This window comes from Ursus arctos, unplaced genomic scaffold, assembly GCF_023065955.2.
Source record: "Ursus arctos isolate Adak ecotype North America unplaced genomic scaffold, UrsArc2.0 scaffold_22, whole genome shotgun sequence".
NCBI lineage: Eukaryota > Metazoa > Chordata > Mammalia > Carnivora > Ursidae > Ursus > Ursus arctos.
In genome coordinates this window covers 55,134,773-55,159,770 of record NW_026622897.1, presented here as the reverse complement: position 1 = coordinate 55,159,770, position 24,998 = coordinate 55,134,773, and the positions used below count along the sequence as shown (strand labels likewise).

The 24,998-nt window shown below is 58.5% G+C and overlaps 1 protein-coding gene across 5 annotated transcripts in view; it reads right to left on the bottom strand.

Annotated features, from left to right (window-relative positions):
- Positions 1 to 5,607: 5,607 nt before the first annotated feature.
- Positions 5,608 to 24,998, bottom strand: part of LOC113269274 (arf-GAP with Rho-GAP domain, ANK repeat and PH domain-containing protein 1) — a 28,286-nt gene continuing 8,895 nt past the window's right edge. Inside the window, exons 11-32 of one of the 5 annotated variants that reach the window (XM_044390873.3) lie at positions 23,848 to 24,030; positions 22,590 to 22,764; positions 21,323 to 21,457; positions 19,321 to 19,456; positions 18,941 to 19,043; positions 17,921 to 18,116; positions 17,596 to 17,647; positions 17,312 to 17,475; positions 16,943 to 17,155; positions 16,535 to 16,640; positions 15,963 to 16,110; positions 15,790 to 15,876; positions 15,634 to 15,702; positions 15,203 to 15,320; positions 13,721 to 13,834; positions 13,343 to 13,488; positions 12,782 to 12,814; positions 8,875 to 8,957; positions 8,141 to 8,191; positions 7,899 to 7,962; positions 6,542 to 6,691; positions 5,608 to 6,228 (exon numbers count right to left, since the gene is read on the bottom strand). In XM_044390873.3, the coding sequence (XP_044246808.2) occupies positions 6,211 to 6,228; positions 6,542 to 6,691; positions 7,899 to 7,962; positions 8,141 to 8,191; positions 8,875 to 8,957; positions 12,782 to 12,814; positions 13,343 to 13,488; positions 13,721 to 13,834; positions 15,203 to 15,320; positions 15,634 to 15,702; positions 15,790 to 15,876; positions 15,963 to 16,110; positions 16,535 to 16,640; positions 16,943 to 17,155; positions 17,312 to 17,475; positions 17,596 to 17,647; positions 17,921 to 18,116; positions 18,941 to 19,043; positions 19,321 to 19,456; positions 21,323 to 21,457; positions 22,590 to 22,764; positions 23,848 to 24,030 (2,544 nt within the window). In that variant the 3' untranslated portion in view covers positions 5,608 to 6,210. Of the gene's footprint in view, positions 6,692 to 7,898; positions 7,963 to 8,140; positions 8,192 to 8,874; positions 8,958 to 12,781; positions 12,815 to 13,342; positions 13,489 to 13,720; positions 13,835 to 15,202; positions 15,321 to 15,633; positions 15,703 to 15,789; positions 15,877 to 15,962; positions 16,111 to 16,534; positions 16,641 to 16,942; positions 17,156 to 17,311; positions 17,476 to 17,595; positions 17,648 to 17,920; positions 18,117 to 18,940; positions 19,044 to 19,320; positions 19,457 to 21,322; positions 21,458 to 22,589; positions 22,765 to 23,847; positions 24,031 to 24,998 lie in introns of all 5 variants that reach the window. The other 4 variants (XM_048217080.2, XM_048217084.2, XM_048217082.2 and 1 more) reach the window with 4 other exon arrangements.

Sequence of the window (24,998 nt, the reverse complement as noted above, 5' to 3'; positions counted from 1 at the left end):
TCCGCAGGAATGTGGCATTTCGGCAGGGATAGGTCTGAACAGACGTGGCCCCTGTGGCCTCATCCTCTGGGGAAGGTTTTACTCTCCCTGGGGTTCTGGCCCCAGCAACCTCACCTCCACCATCCTCCAATGCAGCACAACAGGATCCTCCTTCCAGGAGGCCCTGAGCGACCCACTCAGCCCTAATCTACCTCTTCCCCCTTAACTCCCCGCACCTGAGTGGGGGCGGGAGGGGGTGTGACTCAGTGGGATAAAGGCAGCTGCTATATTTGAATGATTACATAAGCCAGGAGGGAGGCAACTGCACTGTGACTCCATCAAGGTCGGTAGACAAGCTGAGGCTGGGCCCGGGAGGCAGGGTCTCCTCCCTCCATCACACAGCTCCAGCCTGGGCTTGGACAGGACTTTCCAAGGACCTGGGATTTGTGAGGGTTCAATGCTGGACTGTAAGGGAGGGCCTCCCTAGGGCTAACCATACTAGAAAGGCTCTGTTCCCTCTCCACCTTCTTAGAAAAATAACCCCCTGGCTTCTAGAAACCCTAAGGCCAAACTTATACTAAGCCCCAGATCCTCCCCGTGAACTTTCTCCAGAAGGAAAGACAGAACTGAAAACACAGTTTGCCACTGACTTAGAGTGCCTGCTGGGGAGGGCACAGGGCATGAAGCTTTGGCTCACCCACACCATCTGGGAAGGACCTGTGTTCCTTCCCAGCCACGCCGCTCATTAGTCACCTGACACTGTCTTGGTTTGTTCATCTATAAAAAGAGATCTTCCTCATGGGGTTGGTTGTAAGGATTAAATGAGAGAACACGGGCAAAGCCTTAGCCCAGGAGGTGCTGGGGGATGCATTGTGGCTTCTCAGCATTGCCATTTGCAACACTGTCATCGCCAACACTAAGGACTGGCTGGAGACCTCCCAGGTTGGAATGACCCCTTTGTGCCAGTGATCCCTGAGCCGGGTGGAAGGGGGGAGCCCAGAAGACAGAGCTGATGTCTCAGAGTCAGGCGCCTGGCCAGACTTGCTGTGTTCCCCTAAGCAAGTCCCTGCCCTCGCTGGCCCTCAGTCAATAAATGAGCCTTCAGATATGAAAGACCCTCAAGGTCCCCAGCTCTGGAGCTCATGTTTGCAAGAGAATCCACCCTCCCCTGTTTCAGATTAGTGACTTGTGGCATTGGAAGCTGGGATGCAAGTACAGATGGTCAGGGTGGGGGTATCCTGGGCTGGCATGAGCTGGGGGTGGGCGCCAGCACAAGGCCCATCTCCTCAGAGCTGCTTGGCAGCTCCTAGGAGGCCTTGGGGGGCCCCTAGGAGGAGGAAGGCTGTGCCCACCCAAGCTGTGTTACCATGACGCTGGTCTCCATGGTGCCAGGCACACAGCCCTCCCCTCACCCAGGAGGAGGGGCTGACATGACAGGATCTGGAGACTCAGGCCCTTGGGTCCCCTAGGCCTGTCCCTTTGTCCCCATAAGCCCCCGTGAGGTCCCCAGGAGGGAGGGCAGGGAGGAAGCACAGTTTCTACCTCAGAGGGTCGAAAGAGTGCCGAGAGGACTCTGAGTGACTGAGGCACAGGGAGAGAGAGACAGGAGCAGAGAAGTGGCCGAGAGGGAAGGATTGAGAAGCCAAGGAGACAGACGGAGGGAAAAGTGGGTGGTGGGGAAGAAGGGGTGGGAAGGAAGACGCCGTAGTCAGGGAGTGGGATGGCCTCCCGGGCTGACAAGGGGTGGGAGGGCCGTCCAGCCCATCTCTTCGGTCTCGGTGTTTTGAGGTGGTTGGTGGTGGGAGGACAGAGTGGAGGGGGAGGAGGGTGGGGGCAATTTTCCTAGAGAGCTTTGTTGTGGGGGCGCTCAGACACGTGCCGCGTGCGCGAGCATATCTGGAAGTGCCGGCACGTGTGTACAGGGCACGAGTGCGTGTGCGGCATGTGTGCACCCGTGCCACTGTGTCTCCAGGGTGATAAATACAGCAGGAGGAGCTGTAACCAGGGCAAAGAAAATGCGGAAATTTCCACAAGCTGAGAGTGGCATGGGAGAGGGGACACGCCAGGGCTGCACCAGCTTGGGCTGACCAGGGGGCCCTGCTCTGGTTGCTCCTCCCTGGGCCAGTCCCTAGCTGGGGGCAACTGACCTGGGCATAGACACGCATACTCTAAGTGCACACAGGATGGAAGAACAATCCTGAAGAGCTTCCTGAAGGAAGTGTCATATTGGAGGTGAGGTTGGGAGGTTCAGACCACCTGTACTAATGTGTATATGTGTGATAGACAAACAGTCCCCAGATTAGGGCCTGGATCACACTTGGTCACAGAGCTATCTAAAGGAATAGGAATTATTCCTTGTTCTGGTGGGGGAAGACCCCAAGGAGCCCATTTGACTGGGATAGGGTTACATTTAAGGGGCAGGAAAGGCAAAACCCCCAACACCAGACGCATGGGGGATAGGCCCCGGGGCACTGAGCTGCACCCACAATGGGCTGCTCACTGCAGGGTCACATCACCTTGCCCCTGGTTCATGCTGTTCCCTCTTCTGAAGACACCTTTCCCTCTTAATTCCACCTGCAGAAATCTGCTCATCTTTGTAGCCTCACATCTTCTGTGGAATCTTTCCTGATCAATACCCCTGCCGGAAGGGCTCCCTCTTCCCCCAACCCAGCATTTACTTATCTGCTCCCCCTCGTGTCCAGCAAAGCCCCGCAAACAGTAGGTGTTCAACAAGTGCTTGTTGAAGTAAAAGATTTTGGGCCTGGAGAAGACTCTGGATGCTATGTCTCCGAAGACATGTTTGGGAAGGGGATTATCAAGGGACAGTGCTAGGTACTTCACACATATTAGCTCATTTAATCCTCCCATTAGTAGGTACTATTAATATCTCCAAAGCAGATGAGAACAGTGAGGATCAGAGACCTCAGGAACTCAGCCAGGGTTCCAGAGCTTATACATGGGAGCATTGGCATCTGCCCAACTGGCATCCACACCCATGTTTTTCCAAAACAGCAAGCTGTGGGCAGGGGGCTCGGGAGCCTCCAGAGCACGGGGCCAGGTGAGAAAGCCTCAGCTCCAGGCCCCTCCCCAATCCCTTGGGTCTGGGGGAAGGAGGAGGCGGGGCCCATCTTCCCTTCCCCTGTCCCATCGATTTCCTGCAGAGCCCGGGGGTCTCCCGAGGCCTGGAGGCCCTCCAAGGCTGCTGAACACTTTGCAGGGTGGGCAGGTTGAGCAGGAAGGAGGTAGCAGAGAGACAGAGACAGACAGACAGACATCTCATCCCATCACCCAGCCCTTCCCCCCTTCCTTCCTCCCTCTCCATCCACAATGCCCTCACCACCCAGACGGACTTGCCACAGCCTTCTCTCCCAGGGTTCACTGTGGTCCCCTGCGATCAGGCCCAGACTTGGGTTGCCTGGTCCTTCTCTCCCAACACCTCAACCCGCCCTCACCCTGGCTTGCACCCCTCCCTACCATGTGCACCTGGCAAGGCTTCCAGTTTTCAGGGCCAGCGTGGGGGCACCTCCTCCTCCAGAAAGCCCCCTCCTCTTCAAGAGCTGCTCCCCACATCCTCAGCGTCTAGCTCTGGGATCTTCACACATCCTACCCCTCCCCCCCATCCCAACCTCAAATAATACGTGAATATAAACCACTCAGGGTCCCAAGAGGCCCCATTTCTAGGCGTCCTTGTGACCAAGACCAGCAGAGCCTCCTCCCCTAATCCACCCATTACACTGTTGTCATTGCCATAATTCACTAAGGTTGAGGCCTGAAGGCTCCTGTTGGGATGTTGTCCCTGACCCCAAGGGAAAGCACTTTAAGTTATCATTAACTCCTGACAGTACAGATCCCCTTCCCCGAGGGACATATGGGGCCACTAATGAGAGGAGAGAGAAGAGCTGAAATCAGGAGGGACGTGGAAGAGGGAGACCCCCTCCCCCTGAAAGTGGGATTGTAGAAATGGACCTCAGCCCTGATTCAGGAGAGCTGTGACCTTGGGCAAGTCACCTCCCTTCTCTGAGCCTTTCTTCCTCTGCCAGGAGGAGCGTGCAGAGAGCACAGGTGCTGACCCACAGTGGGTACTTGGAAAAGGACTATTCTCTCCTTCTGGCTCCTAGATCCTGGCCTTCCAGAATATCACTAGTCTTGGAGTCGAAGGCAGGGCCAGGTCCCACGCCACACTCCAGCAGAACAAGGCCTGGGCAGGACAGCCTCACTGTGGTCTCCAGAACCTGTTCTAGGACCAGGAATGTTGAGCTATCCATGGCTGCCCCCTGGTGGCCCAATTGAGTCACTGCAACCAATCCCTGAGCCTGGGCAGTGACACTGGCAGCCTAGCACTGGGGCATTTCCAGTCTCCCCCACCCTCTCTCTAGGCCTCAGAACTAGCTGGTCTGTCCAAGGTCAGATCCAGGGAAGAATTCCAGACCCTGAGCACTTGGACAATAATCTTGTCCTAGCTGCCGGCAGAATGGTCAGCCTGGCCTGGAGCAGCCCACCTAGGGTAGGATAAGGGTGGGAGACTCAAGGGGCTTAGCCCCAGTCTGTGAAACTGGCCAGGAAACCCATTCCAGTCTAGCATCCACCTCCCCTTCTCAAGAGACTGGAACACAGGGGACGCTTGCGTGGCTCAGTCGTTAAGTGTCTGTCTTTGGCTCAGGGTGTGATCCCAGAGTCCTGGGATCGAGCCCCACATCAGGCTCCTCTGCTGGGAGCCTGCTTCTCCCTCTCCCACTCCCCCTGCCTGTGTTCCCTCTCTTGCTGGCTGTCTCTCTGTCAAATAAATAAATAAAATCTTTAAAAAAAGAGAGAGAGAGAGACTGGAACACGGAACCTGGAGAAAACTTCAGGTCCTCAAGACTCCATCCATACACCAGCCTTTACCAGAGCCAGATCCTATGAATCAGAGGTCATGTGACCCATCTCCACCCCCTCTGCCCAGCCCCCACCGGCTGAGGCTAAGGCTGGGAGGTCAGCCTGTCTGCCTGCTGAGCCGCTGGAGAGAGGCCGGTAATGAGGCTCTAGGCAGAGGCAGGAATGTGGTGTCTGGCACCTTCCCAGGGAGTCCCAAATAGGTCTCTGAGCAGCTCGTTATCTCCCCCACTTGCCAGGGCCTTGTCTTCCTGGAGGAGACAACCAGGCAGCGCCCAGTGAGGGCAGCCTCCTGGGGTAAGGCAGGGCCCGCCTCTGGAGGGGCATGCATAGGGACCAAGGGACACCTGAGACTCTTCTTCCTAATTTAATAAGGCTCCTGTGACTCTGTGACCTTGTGTCTCAGAGGGGCCGGTGGGGGGCTGTCCTGAGTCACTCACATGCTACACCCAGGCCCCTGCCCAGACTCTAGACTGCAGCAGGGAAAGGGGCTCGCTCCAGCTGGGGTCTGTCCTGGCCAGGGTCAGGACCGGCCTTCCCAGCCTGTCTGCACCGGCGTGCAATGGGGATGGCGGATGGCATGGACTGGGCCATGGCTCCGCCTGGGGCAGAAGGGAGTGGCTAAACAGCTCAGGGCCTGGGTCCCCCCAGCTTCAGGGCACTAGGCACTCACCTCTGGGCCTCTTGAACTCCTGGCTCCTCCTACACCAGAACACCTAAAACCCCCAACCAATCACAGGCCTCGGCAACATAGGATAAAATATACAGATACGTTTATATTATCAAAAGGCCCCCAAAGTGGGGAAGGGGCACCAGGCAGCCTGGGCCCTCCCAGTCAGCCTAGACTGGAGGGGGCTCCTGAAGCCTCCCGGGCCCAGCTCTAGGCTACAGAGAAACATACCCAAGAGCTCCCTCCCCATCCCAGCTGAATGCTCCTTTAGAGCACCCACTTTTTGCTGTTCTGGAGTCTGGGACAAGGGGGTGGGCACCCTTCCAGCGGGGCCCCAGGGCCTTGGGCCTCTGCAAGGATGGTGGTCCTCCAGAGTTCCTGACTGATGCCCATCCCATCTCTCCAACCCCTCAAACTCAGGGTGGGTTACCCTGGATGGGGAGCAGGCCAAGCCAGGAGGGCTGAGCACCTGGACAGAGCCCGTGAGGGGTTCCTCCTCAGGCCGAGCCTGCTGCCCTCCACTTCCTGGCCAGGGAACCCCGCGCTGCGGTCAGGATGCGGGGTGTGGGGGTGCGGCTTCCTCATGCGCCCCCTGCTGGTTCACACCAGGCACGTAGGGCATGAGGGTGTCTGAACAGGAAGGCTTCACGGCCGCGGAGTCCCAGAGGCAGGGGCTGGCTCCCGCCCGCTCAGACGTTGCGGAGGAGCTGTGGGAAGGCACAGAAGCCCAGATTCCATAAGCGCGTTGTGAGGGTTCACAGGGGCCGGCGGCCCTGCTGCAGCTTCTGCAGCTCCTCTGTCACGCTGGCCTGGGAGTGCTCAGGTCAGCTGGGGTCCCCCAGGGCCAGCCAAAGAGGGGGCTCCTGTGAACTATGCCAACCAGAGGAGCCTGTCAGGATTGGTAGGAGGACGGAGGGAGGGGGCGGGGCTGGCAATCAGGAGATGTGGAGAGGTGACTCGGGGAAGGCGGACCCCAGCCAGGCCCCAGCCCTCTGCCCATAGGGACAGAAAGCCACTCACAGAAAGGGGGTCCGCAGCGAAGGCGGCCACACTCCGGCGCATCTCGTTCTCACTGCCACGCAGGGGGATCAAGGATACGCTGCCCAGCCGGACCTCAGGCACTGCCCGGGACACACGGGAGGGCTCCGAGGGCCACACCAGCCCGTCGTGCTGGGGAGCAGGCAAGAGGAGGGCACTCAGCTCACCCAGACGCTCAGCTCGGACCCACCCGCCCTTCCCAGAAATGCGTGCAGCTGTGATCTGAGGTGACACCCTCCGCTTTGATCCCAGTCAATATGAGAAGCAGCTGTTAGAGGAGAACATGACTGTATCCTTGGCAAAACCCAGCCCGTGATGTTACTCAACAACTCCCACCTCCAGGTCCGCAAACAGCTCCAAGAACGCGGCACCAAGAAAACAGTTCTAGAGGAACATGTGTCTGCCTCCTTTCATCAGAAACCAAGAAAACTATAGAATCCACCTGTTTCCCTTTAGGCTTGACCGCCAGGAAGCTCAGGGCTAAAAGGACTCAGCTCAGGGCCCTGGTACAGTTCTGTCTTCCTTTTCCCTAAATAATTCTAAGCTCTGGTTTAAAATCTATGGCTTGAGTCCAACCCTCTCCCCCAACCCCGGCCCTACTCTGGCTCCAAGCCCTTCCTAGCCTGTACCCACCTGGCCCGCTGCAGCAGCCACCCGACTCCCTCAGTCTGTCCTCCCCAGCACGCCGCATCCAGAACGAGCCCTCTCAGACACGAACCTGCACACCACTTTCTTGCTTCTAACTCTCCCTTCAAAATGCTGACTAGGTCAACTTCGGCTTCCTGGGAATGGCCTTCAAGGCTCTTTGAGATCTGGCTCCTGACTCCCTTTCCAGTGTCAACTTCTGGGACTCCTGCCTTCTCTCTTTGCACCCCACGGGGCAAGCTGTAGTTCTCCTGCCATGCCTCTGCTGATCAACTGTTCCCTCTGCCCGCGTCCTGTGCGGTGAAGGCCTCCTCAGACTCAGCTCCCATGACACCCCCTCCCTGATGCCTTCCCCACCCACCCACCCACCACCTCCCCCAGGGAGGGCCCCCAAGCTTTTCTCTGTTTCCACACACTGACCACACTGGGCTATTTAACAGGCCACTTCTAGGTCTGTGTTCTTTTCCACCTGGGGATGCCTGAGGGCTGGGGTCTCCACCCTGTCTCTACCACACCTGGCTTGGGGCTGGACCAGCATGGACTCTAGGAAGGGCTTACTGAGTGAATGAACTAACAAATGAGTTAAAAGCAACGCAAAATCTCCTTGAAGCAATTGGTGGCCAAGATAGCGAAGAAACAAACAGTCCCATTCCCCAGAATGGAAGCCTCCCAGGACCCCCCCGCCCCCCGGTACCTGCACAAAGAGGAAGGTGGCAAACCACTCCCGGAGTTCCATCTGCGTCTCACAGCAGAGGTACCTGCGGGGTAGGGCACAGATCGGGACACTCCCAAGGCTGAGCACGGAACACCCCGCCTGTCTCCCCAGCCCAGGGCCTCCGGGCAGCGCACAGATGTGGACAGTGAAAGGACCCAACCAAAGGGGACACGCAACCATCTCTCCTCAGCCTGGGGTCTCAGGCCAGGGCCCACACTCACCACTGCTGCTTCTCATGCTTCTCAGTCTCGTGCACCACTGTGAAGCCCCAGCTGCAGAGGGAGGCAGGTGGAGTCACTTGCCAGCCCACAGAGGCCCCCGAGCCCAGGTGCCCAGGACAGAGCCCAGACACCTGGGCCAGAGCCAGGGGGCAGAGGTCAGGGCGTTCTTGCAAGCACAGCACGTTCCGGCCACTGCTTCTTCCTCTCAGCCCGCACCAGCCTCCCAGGCCCCTGGCTCCCCACCCCCACCCCACCCCACCCCCAGGCCTGCCCAAGTCCCTGAGAGACAACGGGCACAGCCCACGGATGAGAGGAGAAAGTCAGGAAACCAGATCTGGCGACTGCAATTAATAATAATAGTGGCCATGCATCACTTTCCATCTCAAAAACATACAGGTGTACCATTATTTTCTGCATTCCACAGATGTGGGAAGTGAGGCACAGAAAGGTCCCAGAGGTAGTCAGTGACAGGATTTCAATCCAGGCCAGTGGTTCGCAAACATGAGCAAGCATCAGAGTCCCCTGGATGGCTTGTTACCACACAGACTGCTGGCCCCACCCCCAGGGTCCATGACTCAGCAGGTCTGGGGTGGGACCAAGAGTCTGGGCTATTCATGTTTCCAGGTGACACTGCTGCTGCTGACCGCACCCTCAGAATTATGGTACCAACCCCTGTCAAGTCCAAAGCCCCCCTCATCAGTTCTGCGCTCTCCCAGGTCCCGGCCCCAGCTCACCAGGTGGGTGGCCGCAGTTTCTTCTTCACTCCCAGGTAGACTTTGAGACTCCTGACAGGCCACTCCTTCTCAGGCCGGTGACTCTGGGGTGGGCAAGGGCAGAGGGATGGCACTTCAGTCAGGGCAGGAATTGGGGTGACTGGGTACCTCCCACCTCCCTCTCCCCACCCCCTTTGCATCCCGGCACAAGGAACCTCCTCCAGGAAGCCTTCCGGACAAAGCCCTTCCTGTTCACAATCCAGCCCAACTGAGCCCCCCAGACCTCTGTCCCTGCAGCGGCATCAGACAGTCAACCCTCAGTCCCCGAGGCAGCTGTTCCCGCAGGACGACACAGAGCAGTCATCTCCAGGCCCTCCCTGCGGCCCCACAAACCGGAGAACTGACTCGCAGCATAGGCTGAACTGACTGTCCATGGAGGGAGAAGTCTGCACGTCACCCTCTGGCACAAAACTGAACAAGCGTGTAGGACCTGAGAGCCTCTGCGGGCTGCTTAGGCCTGCCTGTCTCCGGTGATTTACTCCCCACCCCTCTCCACCCCACGGAGGCTTCAGGGTTGACCGTGTGACCAGAAGACGTGTGGGATCAGCAGCTACCAGCTCTTTGGTTCCACCAGGGGAAGGCTAATGACTCAAGCTGAAGCAGGATGGCTGTCTGGTAGACCAAAGGAAGAACTTTCCAGTGGTCTAGGTCAGAAAGCGAGAGACCGATGTACTGGGGAGGGGCAGTAGATCACAGACAAGCACGCCTCTGGCCCCCCCTCTGCATATGGGTCTGGGCTTGGAAGGAGCAGGCTGGCTCCGAGGCAGGGGTATGGGAGCAGTGACCCCCAAGGAAGAGGCGGATTGAACGTCAAGCTAAAGAGCCTTCCTCTTGCTTTGGGAGCCACCTGCATGAAGCCCTGCCCCCACCAGGCACGCCAGGCACCAGCCGGGCACCAGGGTGGATGGTAGGGGAGGGGGACTCACTTACAACCAAAACTGGGGGTCAAAGATTGAGCCACCTCCACCCTGCTCCCACCATTGCTCCCAGACACCCCCAGGCATGGCTCCTCAGCAGGAACAGAAAAGAGGGGACTAGAGGATGGCCAGGGAGGTGGAAAGTTTTGGGGATTGGTAGACTCCCTGTGAGGCTGCAAAAGGATGGGCTGCCTAGGGGTGAGTGGACTTGGGTGCTGTCACAGGGGATGTAGTTTAAGAGGACTTACTAGGACCTTTCGCCCTGCTTTTACCCTGACCCTCCCTGAGAACCAAGGCCCTGAGGGGGGATCCCTATGTCTCCTACACATAGCACCTGACATGACAATGGCCATGTGCCAAGAGGGCCTGGAGCACACTGGGCTGCGGGCAGGAGGACACAGGGCAGCGGGATGGGAAATCAGGCTGCGGATACCGGGCAAACGCGGTGTGGGTGAATACAGCAAGGAAGAAAACCTCCATGCAGGCAGGGAAGAAGCCAGGCCGAGAGCACTGATGACGTCAGATGGCAGGCTGGAAGGAGCCAGGTCACAGGAATGACTTGAGATAGAGGTCGTGAAAGAAATGGGTCTGTGGGCAGGGAAAATGGCAGGCTCCGGGCAGGACAGCGGAAAGGACGTGGGGAAAACTAGGTTGCAAGTACGGAAGGCGGCAGGCTGAGGCAATGGAAAGCAGGCTGAGGGCCTGGAAGAAGTTGAGCAGTGGGTGCCAGGGAAAGAGAACCAGAAGCAAGGGGTAGAGTGAGTTGAGAGTGGAAGGAACAGGCTCGTGGGTGTGACACAGGAATGATGATGGTTCCAGTCAGGGCGTGGAAAGAACTGTGGGACTCAAGGAATTCAAACCAGGCTGTGGCTCCCTCGGAATTCAAAAAAACCTGTCCTCAGACCTCCACTTCCTCAGGCTCTGGTGTGTGTGGCATATGCATGGTCCCCATGTGACAGGAGTGTGGCTGAGACGGGGAGCGGGAAGGGGACGTCAGTCGTGTGGGACTTCGTTTCTAATCAAACAGCTGTTTCCAGCATCTCTGAGGTATGAGGTCACTGCAAGAGAATCAAGTTCACCCCCTGGTGCTCAAAGACCTCTGCTGGAACCAAGATTTTTCTAGAATGTGACCTTCCCAGGAGTCTCCAGGTCTTTAACAACGGAAGATGCCCGGAACGAGGCTTGGGTGTTTGCATATCCTGAACTGCTGGATATTGTCCCGATTTCAAATATTCTGTCTGCTGCTCCATAAACCAGCAAATACCAGAATGACCAACACCTCAGTAGCCAAACCTCACCCTCCTGGGGCTTCGGTCAGGGCAGAGGGACTAGCTGCCATTCGGCGAGCACCACTTGGTCCTGCACTGATCAGCCCCGCTGCTGAGGCCTTGATTCCTTCAAGGAAGGAAGAGTTGAACACTGATGCTAAAAAATCTGGGTTTGACTCCCAGGCTACCACCTAGAGATCACCTTCGGCAAGTCACTCAAAGCCTGTTTTCTCATGTGTGAAATGGGGAAAACAGCCCTCCTCACAGGACAATAGAGAGATTACGTGTCCTAGTACGGGGAGGGCTGGGCACTAAACCTAGCTCGATAAACATTAGATCTTTTTCTTTTTCTAGTTCTCCTGTCTTCTCCCCTCCATGCTAAGGGATCAGCAGCTGCTTTTCCAGGTGCCTCAGCCATCCTCCTTCCCCTCTGCCCACACTGAGGGTCTTGCTCTTCTCCAAGGGGCTAAGCACCCCTATAAAGAGGGGGTCGGGGAAATAACATCCCAGAACCAAGGGAGACTGAGTGCAGGGGCAAACAGACTCAGAAGTAAGTAATCACAGAGGGAGGCAAAGGAGAGAAGAGGAGGCATTCCCCACAAGGGTCTGTAGGAGCCCAGGCTACATTAATAGAGGTATAATGTGCAAAGAGAGGGAGGTGAGGGTCCTGGTCTACCTGCTCTGCTCCCTCCATGGCAGCTAGGCCTGTCCAGTGTCCTCAGGAGAGGCAAGAAACAGGAAGGGCTGGAGTCACTGGTGGGGGCAGCTGTGGGAGCTCAGGCTAGAACCCCGGGCTTGGAAACACCTTTTTTTTTTTTTTTAAGATTTTATTTATTTATTTGACAGAGACAGCCAGCGACAGAGGGAACACAAGCAGGGGGAGTGGGAGAGGAAGAAGCAGGCTCCCAGTGGAAGAGCCTGACGTGGGGCTCGATCCCAGAACTCCGGGATCACGCCCTGAGCCGAAGGCAGACGCTAACGACTGAGCCACCCAGGCGCCCCTGGAAACACACTTCTGCTGCCCACCTCTGCAGGGCATCTATGCTTTGTGGCCCCTGAGGCATAGCTGGGAGCATCACAGGAGGCAGATTCTCAGCTGAACTTGAGTCAGGGCCTCTGCCAGGCAGAACTATCCCTCTAGGGATAGGGCAGTCCCGAGGGAGAAGTGGATAATCTCCCCTCTCCCAGAGGTGTGCACATAAGGGCTGGCAAGCAGCCAGGGAGGCTGAGTGGGAACTCCTACCACAGGTGGGATCATACCACAGGCCTATGTAGTCCCACCTCAGCATTTTAGGATCAGGTCAGTAGCATGGACATTCTGACACTCTTGAAACTCTCTCCAGGGCTGGGGAGAGAATGGCCGCAGGGGTGGTGGGAGATGAGGGTCAGAGCTGTAATTCAAACCTAGGGGCCTCCGTTACTGGCTCCACAGCCTCCACACTAAGTCCTTTGGAAAACTGGTGGGGGTTCTCCCTTGGGGAAAGGACTCTGGGGCAGGGTTGGGATGAAGGGCAGGAGCCTAGGCCACAATCCCCAGGGTGGGAGCCAGTGCTGACTGGTGAGGGGTCAGGGAACCATGCCTGGAGATGGCCATGAGCTCTGGCTGCGTCCGCAGGCTCCCATCAGGCTCACTTGGCCCCCAGGCGGTGTAAGGAAGCTGGCAGTTGGCTCATAGCTACTCACGGTCTCAGGGGCCCCGCTCCACGGCCTCTGGCTCTGTTTGACAGAGGATCAGGGTTATGGAAGAAGGAGGTCCAGGTCCAGAGCCAGGACAGTGTGTGTAGTGGTGCATGGTAGGCTGTGGCAGGTACGTACAGAAGATGCTGGGGGAGGGGTGCCAAGATCTGGGAGGACACCTGGCATGTGGACAGAGTGGGCATGGAGGAGGGACGACCTGTGAAGTGGCGAGGCCTGCAGGGGCCACACGTGGGGGCTGCCACCATGCGGCATGTTCTTGCAGGTGCCATGACAAGGCACAGGCGCAGGTGAGACGGCATGAGCCTGATGTGATGGCATGCAGGCACTAGAGCCTCGTGGGGCCCCAGGGCACAGAAGAGTGGCCACCGAGGGCCACAGCAGAAGGGCCCTGAGAGTCTATAGCTCTCCCCCGCCACTGTGCTGTCCCCGGACCCCGCGATGGGGACGCTCCCACTGGCGGGCACTGGCAAATGTTTGTGAACGGGTGTGTGAGCACACTTGGGCGCCAGTGCTCATTGCACGGCCGGACCCACTGGGGTCACTCACCCGGATCTCCTTGTAGAGCCGCAGGCAGCTGCTGTTGAGGATGAAGTATCGATCGTGAAAGCCACCCGAGGGCAGGCCCAGGCCCAGGAGGCTACGGTCCTCACGGAACTTCATCATGCCGTGCTTGGTGTCGCCCACATGGCTGGCTGGGGGAAGACTGGAGTGGGCATGGGCTGCCCCGACCGCCGGCCCAAGGACATGGACACCCAGGGGAGGGTCCCCGGGTGAAGGAAACCGCCCCAGCCTGTTCCCGCCACCAGAGAGGCCTGCCCGCGAGGCCCCCTCTGCCTGAGCAGCTCCTGCCCAGGCTCCAGATGAAGGGACCCACCAGCCTACCCAGCCCTGCAGGGACCCCCCCCCCCCCGGTACACCACCTACCCAGGTACAGCAGCATGGCCTCCATGGACGGGTGCCTCTTCACCACCAGGTAGCTGTCTGTGCCCAGCCCATGCAGGATGGGCAGCACCTTCTCCGCAAAGTGCAGGGGGCGCTCTGGGGAGAGGTCACACCTGCGGTCACAGTGTGGCCTTACAGCGCCGAGGCCTGGAGCACACACGTATGTCCCCGGGCTCCGTCCACTCCCAACGCCTACTAGCACCACAGCACGCCACCAACAGGACCGCCCTTTCCACACCTGAGCTTCAGGCTCGACACATCTGCCCAGGACCAAAGCTGCTCCAACCCACACGTCCAAAACCAAGCCAGCCATCTTTCCTGTGTGTCCCCGTCAAGGAAAACACCACCCACCAAACCACTCAAGCCAGAAACAAAGCCTCCCCATCTTCCCTCCATATGTCGAATCTCTTCGCTTCTGTCCATCATTGTTGCCATGCTGGCCCGAGTTACCATTTGTCCTTGGACTAACGCCGTGGTCTTCCATGTGGTCTCCAGCGTGTGTCTCGTTTCCCGCCCCCACCTCTCCCTACCCAACAGCAAGGAACAACCTCTCCAAACTCCCATCGCTAACCCTTCAATGGCCTTGCATGGCGGTCAGGTCCGGTGGCCGCCTCCGTCTCTGCCTCCAGGCTCACCCCGTGACACAACCCGTTCACTGCCATCTCAAGCTCCTCAGAAGGGTGAGTCCATGGCCACCACGAGACATTTGCCTGTGCCACTCCCACTGCCTGGAGGCGCTTTTCTCCCCCTTTACCAAGTAACTCCTACTCTTCTTCACCTCCTAGCACAGGGACTGCAAAGCCAGAGAGCCTGTTGCGAGCACTGAGGGTGCTGTGGCCCTCCCTGCACAGCAGTTACCACTGCCTCGGCTGTAGGTTATTGCGGCGATCGCGGCATTGGTGTCCATTCCAGACCACACTAACACCCGTGATGGGAGGGACCTTGTGTCTGGCTCCCCAGCCCAGTGGCCGGCCCTCAACAAATCACAGGAAAACAAATGAACAGATATACCCTCATCCACCACTGCTATTAAGACCATCCTTTATCCTAAAATGCCTTTATCACCTCCTTTACCACTACCTCACAAACACCACCACACCCCACCCCTCTTGCATGGCCATCACCACCTACTACTCCCTTCATCACCAATCCCATTACCAAATTCAGTACCAACGCCCTTGCAAGCAACACCATTCTGACACGGAGAAAGCATCGTCATAGCCAACACCAACTACCTCCTTCATCGCCCTTCCCATCAGCCACATTACAGCCATCACCTCAACCCCTGCCAGCACACTATCGCCACCATCACTGAGATGACCACGTGACAGAAACATCCGTCATCCAACACTCCCTTGACCACCACTGTCGCCACACTGCGGGGCAGGGGAGGACAGACTGGGACTGCAGCCCAGACAGGTACGGGCCATGCCATACTCTGCACCAATCCTGGTGGCCACCCACCTGCCTCCTCCCTCTCATTGACCTCGAAGCAGGTCCAGTAGTCCCTCTCCCTGATGCCCACATTCCTGCGATCCAGGATCTCCAGGGTGAGCTCCTCAGCTGTCATGGATGCCGGGATCTGCAGTGGCCGAGGAGGAAGAGGTCATCCCACCCTGCCCCTGCCCCTGCTCTGCCACAACCTCATTGTGTGATCCAGGAGCTGAGCCCGCCCCTCAGGCCCTCTGGAGTCCCGGGGTGCTGGGGGAGTGTCTCTAAGTGCTCCTGAGGAGCTGGGTGGGGAGGAGGCAAAGAGGCCCTGGCACCAGCCACATACAGGTTCCAAACGAGGGCTCCCCCTTGGGATGGAAGTTCTGCTCCCCTGGTCACCTGAGCCTATGCCTGGCCCAATCTGCCTTTCCTGGTCCCCTGGCTTCTAGGTCCCTCGCCCCCACCTTGATATGCTGTTCTGTGTCCGCCTTCTTCTCCTCCAGGTACACCGTACAGATGAAGTCACCGGCGTGCTGCGAGGAGACAGGGCTCAGCCAGAGGTCTGGGCAGTGGGTGCAGGCAGCTGTCCCGAGCCCCCTCCCCCAGGCCCTGTCTTTCACCTGGGTCCCACTGGCAGTGCCAGCCACACGCATCTTCACAATGGCAGTGATCTCCTCCTTCTGCTTCCTCAGCTCCTCCTCATCTACCTGGGAGGGGGGAGACACAGAGAGATGATCGCTGCCACCCGCGAGTCTCACCCCTGCCCTCCACTGCCCACTGGCTGAGGACGCACACTAAACACCACCACATAGTGGCTGATGAGGTCTTCCACCACACGGCCAGCCTTGTAGTCCTGCCCATCAGTCTGGAAGAGCGTGGGCCCAAACACAATAGCCAAGTTGTGTGTGTTCATCTGGTTTGTGTCTGAGAAGCACTGGACGCTGGACAGCGGAAGACAGAAAGCTCGAGTGAGAAGTCTGGTCCAGAACTTCCCCACTTCACCTTCCTAGTTCCAAGCAGGTCCATGACTGGCTCCCGGAGTCAGGCCAGGGAAGGTCCTGGTCAGAGTGCACCACTAGTTAAGAGGCACAGTCTTTCTGGCCATGCTTGGGGTCCTGGAAAGGAACAGAGCTGGAAAGCTGGGAGAACTGGCCAAGGTCCCCTGGGTCCTAGCTGAAACCTCCTCTATTCCACCCGCCCTGCAGGAAGAAAGTTGGGAGACAAAAGTGTCCAAGATCAGGGCACATCAAAAGTCATTCAGTTCCCAGGCCTACCTGGTTCTGAGAAGAGGGCAGCTGGCCAGGCTGGGAGAAGAATCTTTTCCACCCTATCCCCCCAGAGCCATACCACAGTAACATTCCTCACCAGTACAGGTGGCTGATAAGGGCCTTCACTGTGGCACGGTTGACTGGAGGCAGACGAGCCAGGAGCTCTCGGTACCTGGAGACCTTCTCTTCCTCATCCTCAATCTCTGGGTGAGGAGAGATAGATCAGCTCAAGAAGCCCCCCCACACCAGCCACCTCCCCTGTCCTACCCCTCTGGCTGCTCTGCCTCTCACCCTAGCAGACAGCACTTCCTGGTTCTGTTTAGAGTGACAATGGAAGGAGAAGCAGAGGAAGGGAGGGGAACTGGAGCTTGTCCCCTGGGGCATGCCTCGTCCAAGTGTCCAAGTGCATGGATGGGGAGTGGAAGGGAGGGAATCCTGGGATAGGACTGGCCGAGCCAGCAGCACCAGCCCGGGTCTCAGGCTGGACAAGGACTGCGGGGCCCACCTGAGGTGTCCAGCCAGGCCAGGCGCTGGGCGCGAGTGAAGAGCCCATCAGGCAGGTCTCGCAGGAAGCGCTTGAGTGCTGAGGAGACATCGTCCACGTGCTGCTCCCCCTCCTTGAGGCGCACAGACCTAGCGTCCTGCCGCAGGCTCTCCAGCAGCCGCTGAGTCTTTGAAGTCTGCCCGCACTTGCGGTAGATGCCCTCAGACGTCAAGCCTGGAGAGGGGTGGGACTGAGTGGGGGGGGCGGGGCGGGACCTCACAGCTACGGTCAGAGGGATCCTGGGAAGGCGGGGCTTGGCCTGGAAGGGGGCGGGCAGGAGGGCAGTCTCCCCGGGTGGGGCGGGGCCTGCATCGCGGGGGCGGGGCTCACCACACTGCGTGATGTAGTCCACACAGCGGTACACAATCACCGGGATATCTGAGTCTCCGAGCTGCTGCTCCGACAGCGTGTCCCCTGAGCTGGCCGCTGCTTTCTGGATGGCCCCCAGCCAGCCTGTGAAGTCCAGCCGTCGCTCCCCCTGGATGTACAGCGTCCTGGGGGGGGGGGGGGCGGGAGATAGTCCGTCACTTGGGGGCTCATCCCTGCCGGACCCCTCCCAAGCCTCTCAGACTGCCCCAGGCTTCTCGGAGCCCCCTAGGGAGTCCAAGGCTCACCTCCTTCGCTCCACCAGCACCAGCACCTGGTTCTCGCTGTCCCCTTGGACGGCTGTGGAGGGGGCCGGTCGAGGTAAGGCCCTGTTCATGGTCCCCAACCGACTCCCTCCTGAGCTTCTCTGGGTACATACATCCCTGGGACCCACCCCCCAATACATGGAGTTGCTGAGATAATACCCCAAGGGCAGGAGAGCACATAAGAGGGCAGGCTGGCTCCTTCTAGCCAGGCCAAGGTAGAGTTCAGACTTCCAGGGAGGGGCTGGGGGCCTGGGAGCCCAGGATGGGGTGTCCTAGAAGTTAGGGGCCCAGGGCTGGGTCCACGCACAAAGCTCCTGCAGTTTCCGAAGTTGTAGCGGCTCCTCACAGGGCCCCTCTGGGAAGACAGCACGGAGCTCAGAGCCAGTGAGGGAGAACCAGCCCTCCTGGGCCCGCTGTAGGCTCAGGCCAGCTTTGTAGGGTAGGCGCCCAAGCCGCTCAAAATCCCGGGACAGCAGATCTTCAGCCAGGGGAGGTGTGAACGCCTGGTGGGGAGGCCAAGGGAAAGGGAAGGTAGCCAAGGAGACTGCGTCAGCCAACAGCACTGCCTGCCCGGGACCCTCCAGCTCTTTGGCTTGTGGGCACGTGCCCATTTCCCACCCAGCTATCTCCTCTCTCTTCCCCAGGGCAGAACCCAGCACAGTTCATGAATTCGGGTATCATGCCCCACTTCATACCCACTCAGATGTGTCCTCCTCTGGAAAACGTTCCCAGACACCTTCAGAGATGCCCTTTCTCTGCCCTCTGCTGCAGCACTGATTACTGTATTATTGCTGTCTGGGCCCCACCTGTCTCCCCCGCCAGGGAACCACTGAAGAGCCAGGACCAAGACTGGTTCAGCTGGGTCTGCAGGGCTCAGAGGACTGACCATCAGAAGGCTCACAGATGACTGATCAAAGATCAAGTAAATAAAAGTCACAGGCCCTCACAGCCCAGGGGGACCCCATAGGGCACCTGGCTCTGGTCCCCAGGGGAGAGCTCTGTAGTCTCCCTGCCTTCTTCCTACAGAACAAGGAGCTCACTTCCTCTGGAGTCAGTACTGTTCATCCTAAGATGGCTCTGACTGTTACTCATTATTAAACATGTATTGAGCACCTAGGGAGTGCAAGGCCCACAGCCCTTCTTCCACAAGTGTCCTGACCTCCCCGCTAGGGAACTGCAGATTGTCAGGCCCTTGGCCCAAGAAGCCTGCCCCGTGTCTGCTCCCTCCATTCATGAGGCAGGGGAGCTGGAGTACATGGAAACAGCCAGGAGGTCCGACCCTGGGCCCTGTCAGACTCCCCACACCTGCCCACTAACCCAGGCCCACCTTAGCAATGCACTTGACCCACTCACGAGCCAGCTCTGCACTCTCCAGCCCAAACAGGTACAGCCGCTCTCCCTCTGTGTACACCTCAAAGGTGTGCTCAAAGCTGTAGATACACAGGCCAGGAGTCAGGCCCGCCCAGCCCAGCCGTGACCCACCCCACACAGCCCTGCCTCCACCCCCTGCCCACTGCCCTTTCCTCAGCCCCCTAAGAGGTGGTGGGAAAGCCCTAGACAGGGGCCTCAGGAGACCCGGCTCCAGCCCCAGGTTGCTGTGTGACCCTCGGAAGGTTCTGCCCTTCTCTGGGCCTATTTCCATTTCCTCAGTGGGGGGTTGGACCTTATAGCAATAACAGTCTGTGATTCTGCACCAGGGGTGCTCACCCATGGGTGTCAGGGGGGGGCACTGCCAGGCACACAATCTCGCTGGCCCGAATCTCCCCGTTGGGGGTCACCGCCCGCTCATTCTCATAGTAGCTCAAGACTCCGTCGCTAAGGACACACCAGCGTCGGCTGAACTCTGGGGAAAAGTTGGGCAGGGGAGAGCCATGAGGAAGCCCCCACCCTCCCCTGAAAACCACCTCTGTATCCTCCCTGGGCCCCCAGTCCCACCTGACCCACGTCCTCTTCATTCTGACTCACAAGCTTCCCCCAGTTCCATCCTCCTCCCTGCAGTCCGCTGCCCCAGACCAGCCCACACCTCATCCCTGGACCCCTGCAGTGACTTCTTCACTGGTTCCTAGCGTCACTTCTTCCAAGATTCAAGAGAGATCTGGGTAAAACCAGACTCCGTCTTTCCTCTGCTCAAAACCTTTCCATGTCCCCCCTCCCCTTATCCTACACCCCTTAGGCTGGCATACAAGGTCCTGCTGGGTCTGCCCCCACCCACATCTCCAGCCGCCTCTCTGACCACTCCCGGGTGCCTCACCCTCACTTTTGCTTACCTTGTTCCCTCCACCCATACCCTCCATCCTTCAAGTCCAGCCCATATGCCATAGGAAGGTTCCATGCCCACCCCGCGCTCTCACCCTCCCCTGCCAGTGGCACACATTGCCCTATGATCTGTCTCCTCCTATAATGGCTCTGAGGAAACTGACAAGATCCCAGAGAGGAAAAGAAATGGGAATCTGGACGAGGAAAGGCAGGAGAAAGAACAAAATGTCAAGGCCATGCAGGCCCATATAGTTCACAGCATTGAGCTTCACACTGTCTCAGAGCTTCCCGGCATCCAGGGCAAAAAGGATGACTCAGGCAGTTACATAAATGACATTATCAGGCAGAGGGAGATAGACTAGGGGCAGTGCCCCACGGGCAGTGAGGTGGTGAACAGCACAGAGTTCCAAAGAAATCTCTTTGGGTGCTAGAGGGCTTCACAGAGAGGCGCTGAGGGATATAGAGAGCAATGGTCTCAACAATATTCCCACAGCAGACACTGTCTCTTGTCCTGTCTGCAAGGATATGACCTCTGTCCTCTGAGGGCAGTGTGTCCCAGAGCCTGCCCCCCCAGGCCGGGCCCCTGCAGGAGCACCAGCCCTGCCTCAGTGACTCTTCGTCCTGCAACGTCGGCCAAGAGCCCTCTGTGCTAGGAGCTGTTCTAGGTGCTGGGGCTACAGTGGTGGCCAAGGGGAGCTTATATTCCAGTGGGGCACAGAGAATCACTAGACACATCTATAAACGGACAAATTAACGTCAGCTAAGCGGTGTGAAATCAGGGTAAAAGTAGGCTAAATAGGGCATGCTAGTTTGGATAAAGTGGTCCTGGATGAAGTCCCTAAGGAGTAACATTTAAACAGAGACCAGACTGGAGTGAGGGGACTGATCATGCAGATATTTTGGGGAAAAGCACTTTAGACGGGGGCAGAGCAAATGCAAAGGCCCTTGGGGAAAGTGAATATACATGTCTGAGAAACAGCAAGGCCAGTAAAGCTGCAGCAGAGTGGGTGAGGGGACAGGGGTCACAGGTCATGGGGTGGGAGGGCTGACGTGCAGGTCCTTGTGGGATGTGGGAAGGACTGCGGACTGTACTGAGTTGGGGAGCAAACGGAAGGCAGAGATGACAAAGGGACGGTCTCTAAGTTTAGCTCTGTCTGGCTCCAAATGCCAGATGCCCAGCACCCAGCAGGTGCTCAATAAAGGCTTTTTTAGCCTAAAGGAACTCTAGCTGTGACTTGTTCTGCAGTGCCAGGCTCTGCTCCCACCCCTACTGGCTCATTTATTAAGTATCTACTGTGCCCCAGAGACTACATCCCGGAAGCCCTCTAGGGTGACTCTGCCAGAGTACACTTGGCACCCTCATGCGTCCACCAGTCCAGCCTGCCCAGGCTTCTCTGGCCCTGCCACCATGCCAGGATGCCATGGCAGGAACGGGGTCTGGCCCGGCACCCACCTTCCCGGGCACGGCGGTCCTGTAGCAGCTTGCCGGCCGAGGCGGTCTTGTAGAGAAAGCCACTGTGGCTCACAGTTGGCAAGACAACTGAGTAGTGCTTTTCCAGGGGCTTCACTGAATCCAGCCGGGGTACCTCTTTAGGGAAGGCAGTGGGGGGGGGGAATGGCTGTTCATGCTCGCCATTCCAGGGTGTCCCCCTCACCCCCACCCGGGTTGAGCATCGAAGCTTACATTCGACTCACCAGCCCCGGACTATCACCGTCAGGCTCTCACTGCCACATCCAGGGCTCTGCCCAAGTCATTCTCCACTTCCCCCCCACCTTGTGCAAATTCCAAGGCCCAGCTCCAGTACCTCCCCTGCCAGGAAGCCCCCCTGACACCCCAGTCCGGCCCACCCCGCTCTCTCTGCAGAGGCACAGGACAAGCACACTAGAATGAGGGGTCTTAGGCAAACTCATTAACAGTCCCCAGAGGGAGGTTTGTCCCAGACAGTGCAAAGCCTAAGGAAGCAGCCCGGCTCCAGCCCTGCTCCCAGCAGTCCCAAAGCCCAGGCCAGCTTGGGTGGTCTCCTGTGCCTCCCCGGACACCTGGGCTTGCCCCAGCCCAGCACACCCCACCCACCCGTGGCCGCAAGCCGAGCTCTGGCCGCCGAGCTCCACCCTTGGTCCTCGAATATGGCCCCAGAGGCCAGCCCTGAGCCATGACCAGCAGTGCTCACCCCCACCAGCCGGAGACTGACAGCCAAATGGGACCCAACCCCAGTCTGCGACAGAGCCCCGCCCAGACACAGCAGCAGACAGGGCTGCCGTCGTCATGGGTCACCCGCACACAGAAATGCAACCCCCACACAGCAACTCAGATACTCTGTAGCTACACAAACCCCAAAGCCCTCAACGCCCCCAGGGGCAAGAAAACACAGATCCACAGCGGCTCAGAGATGCCACCCTGAAGGCCCACACTGCAGGTCAGGGAGGGACCCACAAATCCAGAAAGAGAGATGCAGAGACAAAGGGACACACACAGGAAGGGGAAGCCAGACGCACAAATGTACACTGACATGCAAACGCAAACATACCCCAAACCGCACACTGTTGCACCAGGGCCCCTCGAGGAGCTGCGATCACAGCTCAAGTGGTATGTACATCTGACCTCACTGGGGGACGCACAGCTTCTGGCAGACCCCCACCCAGCACCCCTATCAAAGGGCCAGACCGTGGCCGCAGGGAGGCCCCATCCCTTGAGGTGGACAGCCCCACCGGCCACTCACCCGTGGTCCGGTTGTTCCGAAGGAATTCCATCTGCAGTATCTGGCCTGCCTGCTCGGCAAGAGCCAGGGGTGTGGGAGCCTCAGGATCCCCTGAGAAGCAGTTGACCCCAGCCCCACAGCCCAGGAGAGCTTGGGTCTCAGCCAGGTCTGTGGTAGTGACTGCAGCACACAGAGCCTGGGAGAAGGGAGGGGGGAGGGCAGGGTCAGCCTCAGCTGGAGTGGGGGGTCAGTGGGAAAGGGGGCTCAGGGGAGGAGAGGAAGGAAGAGGAAGGAGTCACCCAAGTCTGGAGGCCCATCCTCAGGTTTGAAGAGAAGAGGCAGGAAGGACAGAGAGAAAGGAGAGGGGGAGGAAGAGAAAGGCCAAGGGATTAGGAGGGTGGATAGAGGCTGCCCCACAGAGGCTGGGGGTCCCAGCGGCCCAGGGCTCACCCCTACTAGCAGCCCCTGGGACCCAATCAGCTGCTAAGCCTGTTCTCTAGAGGATCTCAAGCTCCTTCTGCCTTATGGAAGGGCAGAGGGGGGTGCTTTGAAGCTAATTCCTCCCACATTTGAATTCCTCACCGCCTGCCCAGCCCTCCCGACCAATGGGATTTGCTGCCCCTCCTAGCTGGCGGGCTAGACTGGGCTGGGCTGGGGGCTGGACGCCTGGGTTCCTGGGAGGTGGAGGCCTGGCTCCCACTGGGCTTCTAGCCGGCCTGAGCCTGCCTGGGTGGGGCTGTTTGGGGGAGGGGCTGAAGGCCAATCAGAGGTCACAACTGGCATCCCCCTGCCTCGGAGCAGGCTACCTCCCACTCAGGCTGAGCCAGACCAGGGTCCAGGGCTTGGCTCCCAGCTTGTCAGGGCCTGGGGCCCATGTGGGGCCTCAGCTTGAGTGGGGTGTGGATGGGGGGGGGTGGGTCAGAGCAGCCAGCTGTTTTTCATGAGCCTGACAGGAAATAGCATCCCCATCAAGTTCACTCCTTTTGGCAGGATTCACAAGGAGCAGGACGGTTCGGGAGACAGAGGAATCAGGAGGGGAGGGAGGCAGACAGATGCTGGGGATGTGGACTTGGCCCAAGGGTCAGGCCTGACTCCTCCTTGCTTTGCCCCAACTCTCCCTGTGGCTTAGGCAGGGCCCTTCCGCCCTCTGGGCCTCAGTTTCCTCATATGCCAACTAATCACTGTAAGCTAATAGAAGAGATGGGCTGAGACAGAGCAATGAGGGGGGCAGAAAGAAAGGGGGTGGTCTCCAGGGGCCCCAGAGGCCCAGCGCCCTGACCTTGTCCAGTTCCTCCTGGTTGCCAAAGAGCGGGTGGTAACGGCGGTACTTGCCCTCACGGTATTTGGCCTCCAGGTGGCGCCGCCGGGCACCAGGGCTGCTGTTGGGCTGCAGAGCCTCACTGGGGGGCACGTTGGCTGCCCAGAAGCGGTTCCCAGTGCCATTGCCCAGCTGTAAGAAGAGCTGTGGGTGTGGGCAAGAGGTCAGACGGGCAGCCTATGGCCAGGCCCCTGTGTCCGGTAAAATCTTTGTTTTGAGGCTGTCAGGAGAGGGGCTGGGCAAGCCAGGCCACCCACCCACTTTCTCATCAGGGAAGCTGAGGTGCGGCCTGTCCTGTCCGTGGCTGTGGGCCCAAACTCAGGTCCTTAGCTCAATGATAGCCCAAGAGACAGACATTCCGACAGCTGGATGGCCCAGGCCTGGTCCCCAGCTGGGGGCCTTGCTATTTCCCCCACCTAGTCCCACATCTGGAACTCTGCATTCCTGAGGCTATCACTGCTTGGGCAGGGGTGGGGGTGGGGTAGCTAACCTGTCAGCCAATGGGGTGGGTAAGGATTTTGGAAACCTCTCTTGTCCTTGACGTTTCTTTCTGGGTTCAGGGGAGGAGGAACAGGGGCAGATGCAGGGATCTAGGTTATTAATCCTTTCACTCTGCTGACCATTTGTCTCACAGCCGTTTCCTGGGCCCTTCATCTTTGTCAAGTCCTGTGTGGGGTGCTGGGTCATGGAAGAGAATAAAGCAGAAACAGACCCTGCCCCCAGCCCCCCCCCCCCCCCCGACTCACTCTGTAACTTTGGGCAAGTCATCTTCTCTCCCTGGGCCTCAGTGTCCTATTCTTCAAACTGGGGATTCTAACCCTAACTCAGAGGGGATGATGGGACAGCCAAACTGCGTGGGGGTTTGCAGCTTAGCTGGGGCTGTCAGGAAGGCCCCGTGTGGTCAGCCTCCTGCTGCAGGATCTCCTCTGTAAGCACTGCACACCTCAGTGTGGGAACCCAAGTAGACAGGCGCAGCATATGCACACGTAAGTGTACCCCCAGGTGTACGTACTCACACCCACTGGAGTATGTGCGTGCAGATGAAGTAAATCGTTTAGGCTCTGCAGGACAGCTTCTGTTGCAGATTCCTTTTTTCTTTTTTTTTTTTTTTA